The 23453-nt window shown below is 35.4% G+C and overlaps 2 protein-coding genes and 1 long non-coding RNA gene across 5 annotated transcripts in view; 2 read left to right on the plus strand and 1 right to left on the minus strand.

Annotated features, from left to right (window-relative positions):
* Positions 1-3146: 3146 nt before the first annotated feature.
* Positions 3147-4698, plus strand: LOC311084189. Of its 2 annotated transcripts, XR_014606453.1 has the most exons (3): positions 3147-3704; positions 3775-3865; positions 3936-4698. It is a non-coding gene; the product is annotated as an uncharacterized lncRNA (long non-coding RNA). The 2 variants fall into 2 exon arrangements; XR_014606452.1 differs by having other exon boundaries at positions 3147-3865.
* A 7823-nt stretch (positions 4699-12521) lies between these two features.
* LOC311084187 (uncharacterized protein) lies at positions 12522-15502 on the minus strand. The gene is made up of 3 exons (XM_084116097.1): positions 15374-15502; positions 14793-15131; positions 12522-12832 (listed from the first exon to the last, which is right to left on the minus strand). Exons 1-3 carry the CDS (start codon positions 15420-15422, stop codon positions 12708-12710), a joined length of 513 nt encoding a protein of 170 aa, XP_083972223.1. The 5' UTR covers positions 15423-15502; the 3' UTR covers positions 12522-12707.
* Positions 15503-20260: 4758 nt separating this feature from the next.
* Positions 20261-23453, plus strand: part of LOC311084176 (uncharacterized protein) — a 17726-nt gene continuing 14533 nt past the window's right edge. The window contains exon 1 of one of the 2 annotated variants that reach the window (XM_084116083.1): positions 20261-20459. In XM_084116083.1, the coding sequence (XP_083972209.1) occupies positions 20402-20459 (58 nt within the window). In that variant the 5' untranslated portion in view covers positions 20261-20401. The remainder of the gene's footprint in view (positions 20460-23453) is intronic. The other variant, XM_084116084.1, reaches the window with a different exon arrangement.

Below are 23453 nucleotides of genomic sequence, written 5' to 3' on the forward strand. Positions count from 1 at the left end.
CATTTTACGCATATGCTACTATGAACAATGCCTGAACTTCGTATTTTGAGCACTTCTTGTGTTGTTTTTTTTTGCCTCTTCACAATGACTTGCTTAATTTAGTCCTAATTTGTAAGTCGCTTTGGACAAAAGCGTCTGCTAAATGACTAAATGTAAATGTAGCTGCCTTGTTTTTCATAGGTCCAGATTTCTGCTTCCCTTTCTTTTGAAACGCTTTTTGCTAGATTGAGATTTATTCTTTTCTATTTCTAGTTGCTGCTTCACTGGCGTGTCAGTAAGTATTGCTGATTTGCGTCGTTTTCTTCCTTTGTTGGCTGGTTTTCGGGGACCATCTTTTGGATATGGCCGGATGTCCACTGGAGTTGGTAGCCCACTGTCAGCAATAGCATTGCTGGGTAAGGGTGAGCTGGTGATAGCAGAAGCATAACTGGGCGTGCTAGGCAGGGCAGGGTTGGTGCTGGGGCTGTGTTTATTTGTACAGGGGCAAGTTGTCACATGTGAAGACTTGCCCCAAAGTCATTGAGACAACTTGCCCCATATTGACATGTGAGCTAATATTGACTAAATCTCAAGTTTAGCTCAACATATCACTTTAGCTAAAGTACCAAAAGACACGTTACTGTCTCCTCTATTTTGTGCAAAATAATAATTTTAAACATTCATACCTAACAAAGTTGTATTGCATAAAATGTAAAGTGAATTTTTTTTACTTTTTAAGCAGAAAAATAAGAAAATTGTGCTAACCTCAGATTACAGTGATCTTGACCACATGTGAACAGGAAGTTGACTATAGAAGAAGAAGTCACATAAAGTGGCTATTTGATTTTTGAGATAGAGCCTCTAGTGTTGGAGTTATGGACAGTGTGACAACTTACCCGTGTGACAACTTACCCCGCTCTCCCCTAATCATTTGGGAGGCTTTTTTTATTATTATTTTTTTTATTGATTTTAAGATTACAATTACAATCAGGGGGGTACAACAAGTAAAGCAGATAAATAAATATTAAATACATACATAAACAGCGACAAATTCAAAAGTTAAACAAAAATTTGAAAATGTTTACAGATTGAGACACATTTTGTAGCTTTCTTATTTTTCAAACCCAATATTGTGTTTAGGTATTGATCATTTGGGAGGCTCCTCCTTACGCGCTGTACTGCGATGATGTAGAGTGACGTTTTGTGACGTTTTTATCTAACTACAAAACAAAAGTATTTTCCTGGTTCTGTTGGGATTCGGTAATATTTCAGTCCCCCTAGACTTATTAAAGTGTTGGTTCACCAAAATAAAATATTAAAAGCTTTCCACAATACTTTGGCATGTCCATAATAATGAATGCAAAATTATTGCATTTAAACCATTTTTATCATAAAATAATGTCTTATATTTCTATTATTCCATTCTATTACTAAGCATTTTGTCAGGTCCCTGAGGTACTACACTGAATTTGTACTTAGAAAATTGTACACAGTGTAATTGTTTTGTGGCAATTTTGAAAGGTTTTATTTGTGTTACTTTCTTGTGAAAAACGTTTTTCCAAAAAAATGCAAGATCTGATATTTGATTAAAAAAAAGAGACTATAAAGTGATGTCCCTCAGTCTGAATTCAATCCCGTCACGCCAAATTTTCTCAACCCATATGTGACATAATTTACCAGAAATGATATAATTTAGGCCTCTTTGACAACACCTGGCTCAATTTATTATTATTTATTTATTTTTGTCTGTTTATTTTACTTGCTTTTTATTTAACTTGCTTTCACTGGCTTTTTGTCTACTGTTTAAATTATATATACACTCTAAAAAATTATTTCCATGATTTGTTAACACAACATATTTTCTTTTGTCAAATCAACTTAGATGCACTAATGTTGTTGAGATAACAAAACATTTTTAGTTAAGGTTTATTAAACTAATGGCTTGGTGGCAATTCACTGATATAAAATAAAAACATTAGTTGATTCTACTAATAGATAGTTCACTAGACTTCTGAGTCTTAATTTTCCCTGCGCATGCGCCGGACGCCCGGGAGACGAATACGACACAGACGACACTTGATTGACTTGAACGAGAGGGCGCGATTTTTTCCTCAGCTTGACAAGCTAGCTTCTTCAGAAGCAGACGGTTTATGGTAAGTAATTTTAAAATTCAGTGTCTTAATAGACTGGTTTTATCTAAGGGTAATTTAATTTATTTGCTAGGAAGCGAGAATTCAGAAGAAGGTTTAAATCTGTAGCCTAATAATTTTGCATCAGAAATTCCAGAAGTCCCCATTGAGGTTATTTTATATAGTGTTTCTCTTATCTATACAGTTTAGTAAGGCTGTTAGTGAAGCGTTTTAACCTTAAAATAATCCCGATAAATAACAATATTTTAGTTATTTTTCATTTTTGTCTTGATTAAACACGAATGCGTATTGCCCGTTTTAAAATATGCACTCGGTTAAGTTAACGTTACATTTAAGAGAAGGAAACGGCAATAAGTAGGCTAATAGAGATTGAACTGTTAACGTTATACTTATGCTTCTTAAGCAATAAGTGTTAAAATGAATCTTTTTATGTGATATTTCAGACGTGTTGAGCTTTTGAACATGTTTGCCAAGTTACACGACGTAACTTTGTAACACAGCTGAACGGGAAGGCACCATATTCTTCTAGGCTGTTTATGGTAAGTATTAATCTCAACTGGTTTTGTCTAAGATTAATTTAATGTATTTCCTAGGCGGCAAAAACTACGAAAATGGTTTAAATTTATTATAATTCTGCATCAGAAATGTCGTCCTCTTTTTCGTTGACCCGTTTCCATTGTCCATTTAATATACATAACGTTAACGTTAGTGGTTTAATGTTAACGTAGTTGCTTTCACATGTAACCCAGTGTAATAATTTACAAAGTTTACAAAGTTTTTTTTTATATACATGTTTATATTTCATGTGCATTTTATAAATGTATATGGTTGTGAATAAGTTCTATGTTAATTAAGTTGATATTTATTATTTTTATTATTTTTGTATTTTGATATTTCTATTGTTTATCCAATCAAATTCACTTGTCCATGTTGGGTGTCCAATCAATGCTCTAGATTAAGGTAAAGGGGGCGGGAAGAATTGAGGGCAAAGTTGAACGAGGAAGAATCGAGAGAGCACGAGGAATTGGGAGAGCACGAGAGAGAAGAGCGTGCGCTCATCTGGTGTGATATTGTTTCACAAAATATATAGTATAACTAATGCTATAATGTGTTTCAATAGTTAATGTAGTTAGTGTGTTATCAAAACGAGAACAGAAACTTATACTACAGAGACGGTTGGCGAGTCGTCAGCATGAGGATTCGTGGCAGTTTCAGATGAGGATGAGTCCAGATGACTTGAGTTAACGTGAGTGCTCGGAATTCCTGTGGCCTTATAAGTGTGGCAAGGTGGGTGACGTAGTTCAGTTTCATTGGCTCATTGGTACATGATTGTCACCCACCATAGCCTATTGGAGGTGGCACTGATGGTATTTTAAGGCTGGAGTTAGATCGCCTGGTGTGCGTCACGACTGGGACCGCCCATACTGAGCGCGCTGGTGTAGACGGTACGTGGTTTCTCTTGGTTTGTAGCTGTTTGGCTAATAGACGTGAGCATGTGGATTTTAAATGTAGACTTTCTCTTTTCTCAGTGCGTTTTATGCCTGGTTGGGTCATAGGCTGTCCACTGCATGTTAGGTATGTGCGCGATTCTTTTTACCTACTGTTATTTTGGCGTCGGGTGATTAATTATCTGTTTAACTCTTAGCCGTGAAATCAGTGAAAAGTCTTCCTGCATGTTAATTCATTATGAGCTGTGAGTGACCTTACACCCCGTGTGGCACGAGGAATTGCGTGGGGTAAGTGTGATTTAATCTGCTTCCTCTTTTTCACAAGACCAGTATCTAATTAAGCATTCTTCCTCCTTAGTGCGCTGAGCTGTCTCTTCCATCGCGTTTCTTGAAGGCGGAAGTTTATATCCGTTGTTAAAGGAGGATGCGCTGCTGTTTTTCCTTTCCTGCTGTTTTTGGGGCTGGTTTACATCTAGGGCATTATTAATGTCATCGTTCGTGCCCTGTTAAGTGTTTACGCTCAGGGAACTCTGATTCTGGGACCTGCTTCAGTGATCATTCGAACTGTTGCATTCATTTCATTTTTGTGTTTATGTCGTTGTTTACTAGTATTTTGTTTTGTATATTTGCAATAGTTTAAGCTTGTTATTGTAATAGTGTTTCTTTATAAATGTTTGTGTTTACTTTGATGGAAATATTTCCACTGTATTATTGAACTTAATTTGTTTTGTTTGCTTTGGTGTATTCTAGGCACTGCTGGCTCGAGGCTGGGAGGCTAGCTAGCTAGTTTGGAGTACTACAGGTGGTGGTGCAGTTGTGTGGAGTGCAGTGCTGCTTGGATTCACCTCTCACTGTGTGTGCGTGTGTGTGTGTGTGCGTGTTACACAAATCCACAGATAGGGTCTTCACTCCATCTAGCCTGCCCCAGCCACTGGAAAGCCTGTGTCTTTATGTCTTTTGTTTATTTTTTTGTTGTGACTATTTTCCAATTGACATCTTTATTTTTGTCCAGTACACAGAGTATCTGATTGCGACAGTGCTTGATGGTGACCAGACATTGATTATCATGGAACATTTTAACTATTTATGATGATTTGAATAAAGTCTTTTTGTACATTGTTCACACGCCTCTCTCGGATTATTTCAGCCTACGAACCTGTGTCCCTTATTTTGGTCATTTCCCCGTTTCTTTACGGGGTGGCGTAGTCGGATTGTATTTGTTCAAACGTACTTATAACGTTGATTTCCCCTCCCCCCTTCCTTCAGCATTGCCACATAATATATATATATTTTATCAGTGCCCTTTCTGTCTAACAGCTAGGCCATATACAGAAATTGAATAAAGTTATCAAACAGTCTGCACTGCATTAATTATAAATTATATATAGACTAATCAAAGTTACAAAAGTTCTTTAGTCAAGAGCAGTGAGTGTTTTTGTCTGTTCCCTTTGTTCTTTGATTAACTTTAACGACAGAGATAATTAGTGGCTACTGTGTACTGTCCCTTTAAGACCAGCCGCTGTTGACAGAGACGCGGATCTCGCACGCGCCTCATTCTCTCACGAGTCACAACTCTTCACGTTCATCACGTTCACGTTCAAGACTGCTCTTATGTTATGAAAATACTCAACAAAAAGACATTTTGGCATAATTGTGTGTGTTATTGTTCGTTCAAGCGCGAAAGATAACTCTATTCTGGGCTGTCTTGTGCGCACACACGATATCATCGCAAGTTTTTTTGTGTCACAGTCTCGACATTCACAGGCAGCGAGATCTATTTTGTCTTGTCGCGCATGAATGGTTTAAAAGCATTTGCATGAATAAGAGCTAGTGTTACATGAATACATGTAACACTAGCCAAAGGATGACAAAAAATTAACAGATGCTGTATTAATTGCGTTAAAAGCCCAGGTTTGTTTATTTCATATAAAATTGCAGCATTTTGTGTCATATAGCTTGCGTATAGGCTTGACATCGCGATTGCGATATGATTAAACGTTCAGCGCTAGTTGAGGTTATTTTATGATTTAGATAAGACTAACATAAAATCTCACAGCATTAGCTATAAAATGGAGTTTGCAAGCCTATGAACAGTGGAGGAAAACTAATACTTGGGTAAATAAAGATGGAAAAAAATCGATTCTTGGCGTTTGAGAATCGATTTTGAATCGACCACATTTTAAAAAACGATTAATCGAAAAATCGATTTTTTTTGCCCAGCCCTAATTGCAACAGACAGCCTGACACGATGAATAATGCCTGGTTCAGATTACAAGATTTTTGTGTCTGTTACGATAGTCACGGTGTCAGATTACACGATTTTGACTCTTGACTCGTGTCATGGACAAGAAACGTCAGACTACACGTTGCTTTCCGGCCAGTCATCGCGTGCCGTCACACGCACACATTCACTCACACACACACACACACACACACACACACACACACACACACACACACACACACACACACACACACACTCACACTCACACACACACTCACACACACACACACACACTCACACTCACACACACACTCACACTCACACACACACACACACACACTCACACACTCACTGTCCCTCGCTCACTCACTCACACACACACACACACACGCTCACTCGCACACACACAGACTTGCACGCACACACTCGCTCACTGGCGCACACACACACTCACTGTTGCTCGCACTCTCACTCACTCGCGCACACTCACTCTCGTTTAAATACTCAACCCGTCGTAGAGGACCGTTAAAAAATTAAACATGCTAGTCTTTCTGTTGTGATGTTGTGAAGCATCGCAGATGCAACATAGGTTGTCGCCCACTATGACACTATACGAGATGAAACGATCGAATCTTGCGTCCCGACGCCTGTTGTCGTTTATGAATCCCCACAACACCCTACGTCAAACGAATCGTGCCAAAACCGTGTAATGTGTAATCTGAACCAGGCAGGTAATAAACGTTTGAGAATCACACAAAGAACCTATTAAAGTACTAAGACATGGGAACAGTATAGCTAACATTCACATTTGAATATTTATCGCAAGTCGTATCGTCATCGCGATATTAAACAAAGTTATCGCACATCGCAGCTTTTCCTCATATCGTGCAGCCCTACTAGATTCTATGGACTATGCAGGCTCGCCTGTTTAAAACTCATTCATTGTTAATCTACCAAAGCTTTGTAATTTTGTAATTTTATGATTCATAGTAATTTCCTTTTTCTCTTATTAGCCAACTGATGAGGAAGAGGTGGTGAAGGGGATGAATGTTGGGCTCTTGGTGGTCACAGAGGAGAACACTGCAAACCTTCTCCCAAAGGAAATAATTGATGTGGCTGTGGTGTTAGAGGAGGAGATTGTGCTTGATGGCTTAAAGGACGTGTCAAATGCCTTTGCTGTACTAATGGGGCTTCTTTATGCTCTGGATATCACTTACCCCAAAGAGGTCAAATATACATTTGAAGTACTCCAAAAAGTGCTCATGAAAATTGGTGCCGAGGCATGTTCGCGGAATAAGGAACAAACTGTTCAGTGTTTAGTGGAAGAGGATTTTACTCTCTCCTACTCACACGCACTGACATTCTGACTTGATGTTTTTATTCATCAACTTTGAAGACAAAATCTCAGAAACAAATATAACTCTTTGCTAGCTCTAATGAAAAGGATAAAATCATTTTGTTCAAAGATATGCAACTTCAATGTAAGTGTTTATTTTTTATATATGCCGCATCTTTCTCACCTTTTTTACCCCTGACCTGTTTTCATGCCTGATAATTGAAGTAATCCATGTGACTCCAGTGGATTAAGCTCAAGTTTATGAAGTGAGGTGCTTTGTTTGCACAAAAAAACGTGAATGTGCGTTGAAGATTGATAGTGCAAAAATAAAAATATTAACAAAATATTAATCTAAGCGCTCACATCGCTTCATAAACTTAAGGGTTAAACCACTGGAGTCACATGGATAACTTCTATGATGTCTTTATTACATTTCTGGGGCTTGAAAGTGGTAGTTGCTTAGGCTGTCAATGGATGGACAAAAAGCTCTCAGATTTCATTAAAAATATCTTAATTTGTGTTCCAAAGACGAATTAATGTCTTACAGGTTTGGAACGACATGAGGGTGAGTAATGACAAATTTCATTTTTGGGTGAACTAACCCTTTAAATGCTGTTTGAGAAATGCTTTTTAATATTCGTTGAGATTTGTTATGAATAGTGGCCTGATATTTTGTGGTTTGCTTGTCAACAGTTTTCTCATTTCATTCACTTTATGAGGTTGTACATACTCGCATACTCCATACTTGTATTGTTTTATCGAACAGACAAAATATTGTTTTGAGCAAATGATTTTCATGTGTAATGTTCATTAAATGGGTTTTTTGTTTTTAATTCTATTGCACTTAATTCAAGCTGATGTTAATGTCATCACACTGACATTTGTTTATTCTCACACATGCTTGACATTTATAGCAGCAGCCTGTATCCTGTTGCTTTAATGTTTTTTTTTTTTCAAACAGCAGTTGATTCTGTCATAGGCCTACTAATTTATACTAAGATATACTTGTCAGACAATTCAATGAATTAATATTTTTGTGAATGTTATAATAAATGTTAAAGTTATGGTTTATTTGTGCTCAGTTATTCCAGAATTTGTTTTAACAAAAAAGCTTTTGTCATGTTAAATTGTGTTGAAGTTGACTTAACTCATAATGAAGTTGACTTAACTCATCATTTTAAGGCAACCGTGTAAACTTTTTAGTTAATTGTTACAACAAACTATATGTAGTTAAGTTGAAGTTGACTTAACTCATAATGAAGTTGACTTAACTCATAATTTTAAGGCAACCGTGTAAACTTCTTAGTTAATTGTTACAACAAACTATATGTAGTTAAGTTGAAGTTGAGTTAACTTAAAATAGTTTGTTCATATAATATTGAATTAAGTTGAGTGAATTTAAATTTGTAAGTTAACTTAATCCCTTTGATTGCTTGAATAAGTTGATACAATATTTAATCCTAAGTTATGACAACAAAATCACTTGTTGTAAAAACTCACATTTTTAGTTTCAATGAACTCAAAATTAAGGCAACCAGGTAACTTTTTTTAGTCAAACTAACAAATCATTTTTTACTATATATATATATATATATATATATATATATATATATATATATATATATATAATATTGTTGGTTGATTCTGTTTTGAGATTTAACTTTGTATTTGCGTTTATGTTCAATAAATAAAAAATTAAAAAAGGCCACTTTAACAGTGTTTCATAAGATGGTAAGTATATCAGACTTTTTATTTTTTAGGCCAATTAATATCCAATTATATTCAAGCTGTCAAATTAAGATGGAAAATTATTATTTTCAAAAAAAAAAAAGTATACAATGTAGCCTACTTATTTCCTTGCTGCCTTATATAGTCTACTCTCCTAGGGGTTGAAAACTGAGACAGGGTTGAGTTTTTCCATTTCATTTATGGATAATATTAATAAAAAAAATTTAAATAGTCATGTTTCAGTAAAGATAGCCTATATTGACTAAATTCATGACAACTGCAGATATGTTGATCCAGAAAGAAGGGCAAAATATGAGAAGAAAAAATAATAATACAACATATATTAAACTGAAGGCAATGCTTCCTTCAAACCAGCTACAGTCTTTAACCCTGTCACACTATTCTCAACCTTGATATTTTAGACAAAAAAAAATAAAAAAAATAGGGAAGGCAAAAAAAATGAAGGCATTTCTCGCTGATTACCACCTGACATGTTTAGACCTAACAACATATAATTGTGGATTTAGTTAAACATCTGAATTTACAATATTTGTTACAAAAATTAAAACACAAGGACATGCAATTTGTCTTTTTAACTTCAGTCTCAAAAAGAGACCGCCTAGATGTTTGTTTTAAAGCAAGTTTTGTGTAAAATCCTCTTTAAAACAAGTCCGTTACGAGGTTGAGAATAATCTGAAAAACACTAATATTAATAAAAGATTTTAAATGCCGGAGGTGAGAAAATACAAATTGTTTTTGGGAGGTTTAATATGTGGGCTATTTAGAAAATTATTTATATGTAAAAAAAGTTAAGATAAATAAATCCAAGTTGAAATATTACCGAATCCCAGGAATGAACCTTATATTTAGATTGTTTAGAATAGCTGATCAGAGAGGTAAAATTACTTAACATATTAGTTCAGAAAAATAAAATTAGATAATATTGTATTATTGTAAATATAAATAAACAGAAAAATCTAAACTCTGATACCTGAAACTTGCATCCAGAAAAGTTTTACAAGTTCTCAGATCATCCAGAAAAGTTGAAGTTGACACAATGTGAGTATGTTTTTAAAGTGTGTTTCTAGATTGTTCCAGAAGTGACTGTTAAAGTCTCTCATATTTACAGTCTTAAATCACACACCGCGTCAAATATGAAACAGTAATAATGTGAAGAAAAGCTTCAGGGTTTGAATGTTTCTAAGAAGTTAAGACATAAATATTAGAAAAATGTAATTATTCTCACAATAATCAAATCATTTATTCTATGGTCAAATTGTCCATAACTTTTTACATTATAATCACAGAAAATCTAGGCTATATAAAGCTCTATACAAAAATAATTTATAAATATTAAATATTTGATGTTTTACACATCATGTGACCATCAACCATGTGATTGTGTCATTTAATTATTGAAATTAACTAAGCAAAACCTTTAAGTGCGTGTAGTTCAGTGTGACGTGTTGAAGGTGTTTACTGAAATATAATAATAATAATAAACTTATTTTTGTTAGTGTGTAATGTTGCTGTTTGAGCATAAACAACATCTGCAAAGTTACAACGTTCAAAGTTTGAAGCAAAGGGAGATATTTCCTTTTAAAGAAATCAATTTCTAAGAACTACAGAAACGGCTGATAGGGACTACAAGACATTCCTGTGGGCTTGCTGACATCACTACATAAACCCCTCCTCTGGGAACACAATACATAAAGGGGGCGAGGCCATTTTATGTTGCTTTTGAAAAGAGTTGTTGTGGTAGTAGCGAATCACAACACACTGGGCCAGCTGACCAATCTGAGCCCATTGCGTATTTTTTAGGGCGGGGCTTCATAGAACCAGGAAATCATCCGACTGTTTTTACAAGGAGGGACAGAGCAGTGTAGAATAATGGTTAAATATGTGAAAAATAATGTGAATTTTTAAAAACGAAGCATGAACACATATACAGTGAACCCCACAATCACAATCAAGCCTTCGAAAAAAGGTGTTTTACCACCCCTTTAAGGCAACATTTTGTTTAGTTTATGTTGAAGTACTAAAACTGTATAAATGTATAAATAAAAATGTATGAAACTATAGACAAATATACATTTAAAAAATGTATATATATATATATATATATATATATATATATATATAGACAAAATCAAAATGACAAAAACTTTAACTAAATAAAATGACCACAAAAAAGAAATATAATTAAAAATCTAATTAAAAAATTATTAACAATTATATTTTATTAATAACTATATTATATACTATATTAAATATTAGTAATAATGATGTAAAAAATACTAGGACAATCTTTTCACTGGAAATATGAATTGCTTAAATAATGATCATTTATATTTATAACAATGAAATAGTTATTTCAAATGTTGCATTTATTCTCATTATTAAAAGCAACAGTAAAAATTATACACTTACAAACATGCAAATAAGAGCAGAAGTGACATTTCAGATTATACTCTTACAGTTGTTTCACATTTTTTGAATTATATTTATTTTTTCTGTTCATTTTAATTTAAAGTTTTAGTCATTTTGATTTTGTCATTTTTATATATATTTTTAAATATATGCCTAGTTTTATTATTTTTTATTTATACATGCATACAGTTTTAGTACTTCAATATAAACTAAAAGAAAATGATGCCTTGGCAACTAACTGATCAAAAAATAAGTTTATTATTATTATTATTATTATTATTATTATTATATTTCAGTAAACACCTTCAACACACACTGAACTACACACACACTTAAAGGTTTTGCTAAGTTAATTTTTGAATAATTAAACGACACAATCACATGATCACAGTTCTCTGATGGTCATATGACGTGCAAAACATCAAATATTTAATATTTATAAATTATTTTTGTAAAGAGCTTTATATAGATTCTGTGATTATAATGTAAAAAGTTATAAAGGCTAATTTTACTATAAAATAAATGATTTGATTATTGTAAGAATTATTTTATTTTTTCTAATCTTTATGTCTTAAATTCTTAGAAACATTCAAACCCTGAAGCTTTTCTTCACATTATTACTGTTTCATATTTGACACAGTGTGTGATTTAAGACTGTAAATATGAGAGACTTTAACAGTCACTTCTGGAACAATCTAGAAACACACTTTAAAAACATATTCACATTGTGTCAACTTCAACTTTTCTGGAGAAAACTTTTATTGCTAAAATTATTAGGTATCAGGTATCAGAGTTTTGATTTTGTTTTCTGTTTATTTATATTTACAATAATACAATATTATCTAATCATTTTATTTTTCTGAATTAATCTTTAAAGTAATTTTACCTCTCTGATCAGATATTCTAAAAAATCTAAATAATGTGTTCATTATATATCAGTGTTGGTCTCTAGTTTGATCTGAGATGTTTAACATATATTATTATTTCTCTGTCACTTTAATAGACTCTTTTTGGGTCTATAGATGATGGTCAAACAGCATCAGTGTTTAATGATGAATCTACAGTTCCTCAAACTCACCGCTAGAGGTCATCACAGTCACAGATTACAACACAATATTTACTCTGACACTATACTCAGATCAGACTACAGCTAAATACAACTTATATAAAATATATAAACCATAAACACGAGTATAATGAGAATAATACGATTAAACAAAGTTCAGTTTGAAGCAAATTATATTTGGATATCATATAAAAAGTACATTGTATACATGTGCCTCAATATATTTCTTTCATCAAACAGTGATTTATTTTTCCATAAAAAAAATCACAAATATATTTTTATAAACTTGATAATTCCATTTGCATCTGATTAAAACTCTGAGATATGTCACAATGTTTATGATATATCAGTTTCTTGATCTTCTGGATCTGATGTCATAAAGCACAACAGCGACAGTAGCCACGCCCACCAGAGCAGAGAGGACCAATCGGATCACAGCTTCAGTAGACCCACAGCAATGAACATGGACTTCTGAGAGAGAAAAAAGCAATGATACAATAGGATTGTGATATTCAACATGCTGGCTTTGTTCGGAAAATAAAAATACAGATTCTGTCAATATGTCGAAAATAAAATCCATGACGTCGATGGATAAAAATAAAATTAAAACAAGCATTATATGACCACAAATGCGGGAAATTAATTCAGTAAAAGTACAGATAGGCTACATCACTTACAATGTAGCCTACTCATGTAAGTTTTTTTCTTTTTTATAAAATCTACTTAACTACAGTAACGTGAGTATTTGTAATGTGTTACTTCACACCCCTGCAAATTACATGCAACATTAATTTATTTAACTTACACTATGTTGTGTTGAGAAGTATACAATATGTGATGTTCAATTCATAGTAATTGCTTACTATAACACATGTAATGTGGAACTGCACCACTAGGGGCTCTAGTGGTAAATTGTTGAGTAATGCAGAAAAAAGAAATAATAAAGTTGTAATGTTAGTTGTTCACGCATGGAGTGTGTTCTGTGAAAGCGTGAAATCACCACACACTAGAAAGTTTTACTAGATATGACATGAAATCGGGTCACGTAAGTTCCTGAACAGAAAAAACGGGATACGCTTAAGCTTGTGTACGCAAGGCTCACACATAATTTCATTTGCACGTATTTTGTTTTCACAAAATTAGTTTTGCACTAATGAGTTGTTCCACAAGCCGGCAACACTGGCCCGTTGTTTCACAGTAGAAAAACGAAAGTAGAGACAGAACAACAACAACAAAATACCAGAGACGACATCAACATCAGACGCCCGCATTGATAAGTGCTTGTGTGAGGAGGTTATGAGAGCCACAACTTTAGCTTAAAAGAATACAAAGACATTTTTATCGGTCATAACTTCTGGAGAAAAATAGCGCAGACACTGGGCAAAGATGAATCTTTCTAGAGCGTACGTGTCGTTCGCACATGCTATCAAATGGAGTATAGTTTGAAAGGCTAAGCGTTTGACTGTACACATACACTGTGTACACACACACAAAAAAATCTAAGTAGGCTATTAGGCCCTGTCCCAAATGGCACCCTAAGCCCTCGCGGTCTTCCTCTGAGTCCACACTTTCATGACGTAACGCCGCTTTGACTGTCGGGTAAGTTTGAAGTCTGTGGAGTTCACTTCAGTGCGACTCTGCAAAAGTGTGAATCAAGGGCGTATATCGGCCGCAAAGGGGGAACTCGCGGGCACCCTTCTGAAACCTAAACTGACAAATGGGACAATAGGCCTATGTCACGAAAAAATTGAAGACCGGAAGTACGTCTTTTAGTAGGGATACGGCTCTTCCGGTTAGCTTTTTACAATGGTGGAGTCCGATAGATACTGCTGGACCAAATCTCTCCACAACCTGCCTGAAGTCACATATGACGATGTGGTTCGGATGGTAAATGAAAACTCTCAAGTGGAAACGTCAAAACTGAGGAAAGGGTACACTACAACAACAGCTGCGGGTGTAGCCTGTCATTGTTGTTATAGCTCTAGCCGTTCACCGGTAAGGTAAACGTTTCTATGGTAACAGCGAGTTGGACCAATCAGCAGACGTTGCTGCTACGCTTAGGATTGTGGGTAGTGTAGTTTTTTTCCATAAGATCGCGGATAAAACATGTTTTTCTAAAAACAAGGTTGATTTCATACGAACTTATAACTTCTACAGGAGCAAAAACCTTAGTTTCACAACCTCATAGCTCGTGGTCAGTCTACCTCGGATGGTTTAGACATTATGGCTGATAATCTAAATCCTTATCGAGAAATACTGTTGACCGGAAGTTCTGAATCCCTACTCCACATTCCGGAAGCAGGAAGTGTTTATGTAAAACTAGCAGCCAAGCATAAACTAGCGCTACGACACAGAATCTGCCTCCCCTAAATGTATTAATAGACCCACTACTGTCAATAAATGTGAAGAACTTAAAATGATCTGTACTCACCATAGACAGAAACGTTGAATGTTTTTGATGACAGTTCAGATGCGATTATCTTTACTTCATAGAGTCCAGCATGTTCAGTTCTGATGTTTGTGATGGTCAAAGATCCAGTTTGATTGTCCAGCTTCAGCCTGTCTCTGAATCTCCCATCAGGAACATCATCATATGTGGAGAAGATTCCAGAATCCCGGTTTATTTTAGCTATCAGAGACTCTTCTGCTCCAAACTTCCACAGTATGTCGTCATGTGTGTGTATTTCAGTAACATCAGTGTGTAGAAGCACAGATTCTCCCTCCATCACTGACACTGACTGTATTTCATTTGTTTCAACAGCAAACACACCTGAAGAACACGAACAAGAACAGATTGAGTCTATGTTTGGTTTAAAAAGCCTGGCGTCAGTTTTGTAAAGTTTAAATATGAACTGATACAAAAAGTGAAGAGAAATGCAAATTCATTATAGTCATTTCCATTATTCAGATCTCACAATAAGTTTAATTTGATTCATCTGTGAAGAAATGCAAATAAACAATAAATCCTAGCTTGTTACTGATATTAAGCCATAAAAAAATTTCATAACTTACAGATCATAAGCCACCAACACAAACAGAACAAAACACGCATTTGAACCATTTTCTTCAGTTGTTCAGTGAGAAGATCATCCACTGAAAACACTCAAGCTCTTTGTCTGATGTGTGAATCCTCCCACGACACACACACACACACACACACACACACACACTCAAACACACTTCCACTGAACGCATGTTATAAATGTAGTTAGGCAACATATAAATATTCTTCTGACTCTTATCATATGCAACTGAAACCTGTGGTTTGGTTTCTTCAGAAATGTTTATTTAATCTGTTGGACAAGCATCTTGTGCAGGAGAGTGACCATTTATGTATGTCTTTTGTAGGTGAAGGTCTTCCTCCTGTCCTGCTATTTATGAACATCACAGTTTGACAGCGAAATCACCTACTGAATCATCAGAGCATGTTTGGCAAACAGTTAAATAAAAGTCAGAGGTCAAACTCTGAACAGAAGTATATCCATGGATGATTCATCGGAAGATACAAACTGCAAAAGTTTTTCTTTTTCCATGTTCTGGTCTTGCATAACCCAAAAACAGTTGTGTTTTGTGATGAGCGATTAACTGATTACAAATGTGTCCAAGCGTGGGTTTGACTTATGATGTTGTGTTAACTTAAATCTTGAAATAGCCAACTGAGACGGCGGCTGCTTTCCTTCGACTGTGAAGATGACACAGCTTAATGCTCATTGGCTTAAACAACCGTGATGTATTGTTTTTATCAAAAAAATAAAAAGTTTGTAAACTCTAACATTTTCTTTGTGTATTTGTAAATTATGTGTGAATATTCCCAAACACAGACAGAGCGATCTGGGATTGTTCTATAACAGCCATCTAAAATAAGTGTCTTTAGTTTATTAAGAATACATTGAAAACACCTATTTCGAATAACTAAAAGTTTCCCAGACAGCAACACAGTGTCGGCCAGGATCCGGCCCACATCTGGTACATATGAATTCAACACGTACCAGATGTGGGCCGGATCTGGGCCGACATTATGTTGCTGTCTGGGAAACTTTCAGTTATTCGTTCATTAGGGACCCGATGTCACACAGAGACTCACATCAGCCGAGTTACGTGGATCTCACGAACACAGACTCGTCAGTTCTCATCTTTGAGTCGAACCGCTCCTTGTTCATATAAAAAAGTAGTTTTCTTAGTCACGATGCTGCAACTTGCTGAGTCAGTCCCACATGATGTGCACTTGCTACTTTCATTGGGCCTTTAGTTTGATCTATTCTGGACACAGATTTGCAGAAACACCAGACTCAGCTTAATCTAAATGGTCATGATGATTTCAGAAGAATACAGAATAAACCAAGTATAACATTTGAATTTTTCAGGTATAAATAAATCATGCAAATTACACAATTATGGCGTGCACTTGACATCATTTTTGACAAAACGATCGTTCATTTTCTAAAAATAAAAATAAAAAGTTATATACTTTTTAACCACAATTGTTCATCTTGTGCTAGTCTGCAAAGCGCCATGTATTACGTCATCATGTTGGAAAGGTCATGAAAAAAATCCTCAGCTGGGATCCCTCAGATGTAGAGCCCTTTGAAGCACTTCAAAACCCTTTGAAACTGCATTGATTTGGACTTCAACGTTTTGGTTGCCATTGAACTCCATTGTGTGCAGAAAAATCCTGAAATGTTTTCCACAAAAAAATTAATTTCTTTTCCACTGAAGAAAGAAAGACATGGACATCTTGGATGGCATTGGGGTGAGTAAATTATCAGGAAATTTTCATTTTGAGGTGAACTAATCCTTTAACTTAATAATCCTTTAACTTAACCCTCAACATTTAACCTACATTTGTATGGGTTAAAAATGCTGGTTGTTTCAACTCAAATTTGGGTCGAATATGGACAAACCATTGGGTTAAATTTTAATTAAAAAAAAGAAATTATCCCAACATTTGGGTTTGTCCATTTTTTTTACCCAAACTTGGATTGAAAACAACACAGTAAAGCAGTCGTGTGTTTTAAAGATTAAACTCAACTAGTCTGTAGCACAAACTATAGTGTGTTTTCTATTAGCACAATGTGTGTAACACAATTCCAAATGTGGAAATACAAAGAAATGTAAACCTGACAGTCGAGAGACACACATGAGTGTGAGTTTGACTCTGAAACTGAAACACTGCATAGGGGTTTTCTGGACAGATTCCCCTCGACTGTTCTGACAGTTTCCCTTAAAAACCCAGACCAGAACAAAAGAGGGTTTCACTTTATTTTGCTGGTCCCTTTAACACATTCTGTTGACTGGAAGTAATCTTGTACCACTCACTGTATTTCATTTGTTTCATCACCAAACACACATGAAGAACATAAACAAAAACAGATAAAGGCTTTTCTTTTAGTTTACAAATAGCTTTACATCAGTTTTGTAAATGTGAACTGATACAAAAAGTGAAGACAAATGTAAAGTCATTGAGACGGATCTCACAAAAATGTTTGACTTGATTTTTCTGTAAAGATGGCAAATCATCTTAGCTTGTTACAGACAAGCATTTGAAACATCAAATGTCTCGATTGTTCACTGAAAAGTGTGATGTAATACATCAGACTCTTGTAATGAGTCATCAACTGATTATTATTCAGAAATGTGTCCAAGTGTGCCGACTATGGCAAGCCCTTTTTACATTTAAAAGCTAAGTTTGACTATCCGGAATTAACATTGTAGATATCAACGTCTTTGTCGTAATTACATTTTGGATAGTTGGAATTGTCATTCAAGATATCTGTAACGTAATTGTGACTAGTCGAAATGAATTAAATCTGTAATTCAGCTTTGACTAGGCAAAACTGAATTACAAATATCTGCTATGACGTCATTGAAAACGACATTCAACTCGTCACACATCTTAAAGCTGCCGTCGGCAAGATTATTTTGATAATATTCACTGAAACCAACACTATGTTCTGACAGAACAACATATATCAGCCGGTTTTAAAAAAAACTGAGCTTCTACCTCCACCTGGAGCCTGTCAATCACAGTTCATGCACACGCCACAGATCCCCCCTCCCTTGCGCACGTTACAGTATCACATGCACACGCCTGAAGTTCACAGGTGTGTTGGATTGTACAAATCGTGATGGCGGAGAGAAAATCTACTAAAGCTTCCAATTCCTCAGTTAAAAAACAGAGATAGGAGGTCCAAAACAACCAAGGAAAAGAAAATGATGCTTCGATGCTGAAGAGAGGGGTGCGTTCACAGAACTCGATGGGAGGGTGCTCGGTGGTAGTGGGGGAGGGGCATGAGAGTTGTAAACATTAAAAATTTTGGCTAAGGCAATGAGCCAGACGTGCCGACTGCAGCTTTAAATGACAATTGCAGATATCTGTAAAGTCCGTTTTGACTAGGAAGAATGAAAGTTAAAGATATCTCAAACCTGATTATGACTAATGCAAATTATTGTGCATGTCATTGCTCTATTTTAGATATCCTTAAATACATAATTGCCCCTCCCCAAAATCAAAGAAGTAGGTTCATTTCCTTATTTCTATGAATGGAAGAATAAAGAAGCAGTCATGGTGTTGGCTGTAATTGAAAAAAAACACCAGTAAATGTTTCCATGTTTCCAGGTCTCTCAAAAATATTGGCAACATGCAATATTTGCCATGCATTTCTATGTTTTTGATCATGCTTAAAATTACCGTAGGTTATTGTTGACGTAAGATTTATGCGGGACAGAGATTCACACTAATTCACTTTAATAAAGATGCTGAAATGCATGCTATTCTTGCCATGGAAGTGCAATAACATTAACTTCTTTTTACTAGCCTGTATTGATTTCAGGTTGAAACAGTAGCTAACAGCATGAAAAAGACGTTTAAAAACTCCTTGGCCCTCTGGCGACTCCAACATTGCGCTAATCAGTGCTAATTAACAGTTAACAGGTGCTATGTGATTTTGATGATCTGAACAACAACACGCTCTGCTCCTGCCTAAAGTGTGACGCAGGCCTAATTTGCATAGATATTTGCAACGTCATTTCGCCTAGTCAAAACTCTAATTCAAGATATCTGTAATTACATTTTGACTAGGCAGAATGAAAGTTACAGATATCTCAAATTTTAGATATCTCCAATCAAAATTCATTTCAAGATATCTATAACTTGATAATAGATATCTACAATTAAATTATGACTATCCCTAACTCCAGTTACAGATATCTACAGCGCCATTTTGCTTAGTCAAAACTTAATTTAAGATATCTGAAAAGGAACATGTAGATATCTTGAAATGAAGTGAATTAAATATACCTTGAATTGGAGTTATGACTAAACTGGAATTACAGATATCTACAATTCAGTTGCATATATCCATAATTCACATAGTGGATATCTGCAACTGAAGTGTAGATATCTGTAATGGAAAAAAAAATATTTTACTGTAAAAGTAAAATCAGATCCAAAGCACGCACATCCAAAGCAAAGCAATATGTTGCTCAAATTGGGTTCTCGACAAGAAAATTTATAAAAAAAGGGGGGGGGGGGGGGGGGGGTGGAGTCGGCACACCATGGCTCCAAAAATGTGAAAAATGTAATAATAGACTCGATAACATATCAAGCACATAGGCTCTTCGTCAGACATCAGATATCTGAAATGATAAACCCCATACAAATGAATGGCAAAAGTGGTGTCATTTGTCCTAGGAAGAATGTCTTTGTGGATATCCGAAATGACAATTATGGATAGGAAGAATGTAGTTGCGGATATCTGAAATGTTCTTTTTGACTAGGCAAAACTTAATTACAGATATCTGCAACACATTTCCAGTCTAGCTGTTAAATGTTAAAATGGCTTGCCATATGCCGACTTCCTGTTGCCGTGCCAACTTGTGCCAAACAAACTGAGGCGGCGACTGCTCTCCCTTGACTGTGAAGACTATGATGATGGGAAATTACTTACTAACGACACAGTTTAATGCACATACGCTTAAACGGTATTGTTCTTATCTAAAAACGAATTGATTTTGTAAAATGTTTTATGTTTAAGAAGAAATATGGAGACAAAAAAGTGTTTTGTTAGTTTGTTCGCGGTTTCTGCGTTCCTCTTGCACGGTAAGACATTATTAATTTATTTATTTATCTTTTTATCGTCAGCGATTAAAAACAATGAATCGTTAATATAGTTTCCTGCTCAAACCAGATCTAGACAAAGACCTGTCAGTATGGCAAGCCGTTTTAGCTTAAATTGTACCCAGCGTTACTCGTCGTATTTGCATTTTTTATAGTAATTATTCAATTAGAGAGCTCTACAATTCAATTCTTAATAGTAGCAATTACAATTAGAGAGCTCTCTTATTCAATTATTACTAGAAAAATTACAATTAGAGAGCTCTACAAATTAATTTTTACTAGTCATATGTCTCTATTGACTTCCATTCATTTTTAATTACGGAGCTCTACAATTGAATTGTTACTCGTAAGAATGCAGTTACAGAGCTCTGCAATTTTACATATATTGAATTCGTTTTTTACTAGTAAAATTTTAATTAGAGAGCTCTCTAATTGGAATTGTTACTAATAATAATTGAATTAGAGCCCTCTAATTGTAATTTTTCTAGTAATAATTGAATTGTAGAGTTCTCAAATTGAATTCTTACTAGTAAAAATGCAATTACGACGAGTAACGCTGGGTACAATTTAAGCTAAAACTGCTTGCCATATGTCAGTCCAATATGCAATATAAAACTTTTCATTTATTGAAGAACAACAAGCTAACAAACTTTAACTTTGAGCTCACAAAATAAAATAATTATATAAAAGTGTAAATAAAAAAGTAAATACACTTTATTGAACACTTAAATATTATTTTTGTTGTAGGCCTATATTTATGTCAGGTTGCAAATGAAACATGACTGTCGCATAGAACAGCCAATCAGAATCCATCTGCTTAAAAGAGTACGAGCATTTAAAGCGGCAGATGATAAACTAGAGTGTGCTTAAAGGGGATGTGTAATGCTATCTCATGCATTCTGACTAGTTTACACTGTTAAAGAGTTGGATTCTCATGCTAAACATGGCCAAAGATTCAAAAAGTTAGTTAGACGTATGACTGAGTATTCCTGTACCAAATACACTCCTTCAGGATTCGTATAAGTTTTGGAACGTTTTTTTCGAGTATGAACCTGTATAATGTCATAAAAGGGTGGAATTCCTTGTATGGGCACCTCACCCAGAAGAGCGAGCGCGCACACACACACATCAGCCGGGGGCACGTTCAAGTTCAAAACGGTGCGCAATGTTTTGCTACGGTTTCCGGGTTGAACGTCATGTTTCCTCGAAACGGCGTGCACCGGTGTGCAACGGGGTTTGAGATACGTTTTCTCTTGTTTGGTGGGTGTGCCAGAACTGCAGTCCAATCAGCAGCAACATGTATATAAAGCTCGCGGTATTAAAGTGAACTCGCACAATGGGTTCAAGGAAAGTAATTTACAAATGTATTCGATGCAGCTCGTTATACGCAACAACTGAGGATATTAGAAGACATGTTTGTGTAAGTTTTATTGTAAAAATATAGGTTATCAACATAATGATGTAGTTTATATTTTTAGCTTCATTGCAAGTGTATGACATTTGGTATAGAAATAAACAATGGTAATTAAGTGCTTTTCCTAAAAATGAGAAAGAAAATACAGGGTATTAAAACAGTATGAACTACAAATAAAGTCAGTATGTGAGGCTAAATAGATGTGTTTTAGTGTGAATTAGGTAAGATGTGTGCTTCAGTTTCAGCAATCCCTTCACTCGATTGGGATGTTCTCTTTTGTTCTGGGCGGCAAGTCATACTGTAACATCAGGCATATTTTGTAGTATTAAACACATATTTATACCGACTTCATCAGGCTCCGAAAATTCTTCACAAAGAACACAAAGAATGGCCTTCTCAGCTGCCATAGTTGCAACTCTTGCGTCATCAGAACAGTGTGCTCAACGCATCACCTTTTCTGTTTAAAAAAACGTTGTGCAACGTTTTGTCGGGGCTGAACGCAGCCCAGGGGTGTGTTTCCCGAACAACGCCGTAACTCGCTGCTTAACTACCATAGAAAGATGCGTCGTTGAAGAAATCAACTAGCTAGTCACGACTGTTTCCCAAAACCATATTGTCACAAAGTGGTCATTCAACCACGTTGGTTTATGACGTCACGCACGTGGTGGAGTAATAGCTTCTTTTAATGAATCTGTTTGAGATCGAATTAACGCTAGATGTTTTGATAAATTACAGACATGGCATCTGAGGACTATTTCTCATTTTTCTCAGTTATTTTGCTTTATTTCCAGATTCAATCATAGGCTCGTTCTTGGATAGTAGAGAACGTTCACACATGCGCACTCTTAAAAACGGTGCTTTAAATCTCTTGACAAACTAAAAGATGCAAATGACATTTGTATTCTAAATAAAAGACACAGGTTGTACTGAATGTCAGCTTGCTTATTTTGCTCAAGAAACTCTGTTTCTAACCACAGGTCGAGAGCTGTCGTTCCAACTACACAACTTTGCGATGCTGTTTACGAATGTTCGTTAGAACTGTTGGAAACTTTTTCCTTCTTCAAAGAAGAGACCAGGAGACGTTGGGATCGCGTTCAAACAGAAGTTATTCTTTATTGAGAACTTCACTGTACGGTAGCTGCAGTTCTTCCAACGGTCTAAAGTACATTGGCTTTACATGGTGTCTTTATAGACATTTTAGGAGGAGGGACCTTTGAAGGTGGAGACAAATTCAAACAAAGCATGTAACAGGTTTAGGTAACACCCTAGACTGAGGGTCTGGCCAATCCTAATTCAATCAGCATAACATTCTTTTGCATTGCTAATCCAATCAGCCTAATGATTCAACGTCTGGAGCTGGGACTTTGGCTCCAAGAGCCATTTGGGCTCCGAAAGCCATTTGTAGAACAAAAGGTGAGATTCTCAGAGAATCATTCGTGTGCTAATCCCATCAGTCTGAGTGAAACTGGGACTCCAAGAGCCATTAAAGACAATAAGGAGAAAACAGGAATTGTAACTTTGCTGAGAAGAATCATTATTTTAACTTTAAAAGCTAAATACAA

The sequence above is a fragment of the Abramis brama genome (genome assembly GCF_963993115.1).
Source record: "Abramis brama genome assembly, chromosome: 6".
Taxonomy (NCBI): Eukaryota; Metazoa; Chordata; class Actinopteri; order Cypriniformes; family Leuciscidae; genus Abramis; species Abramis brama.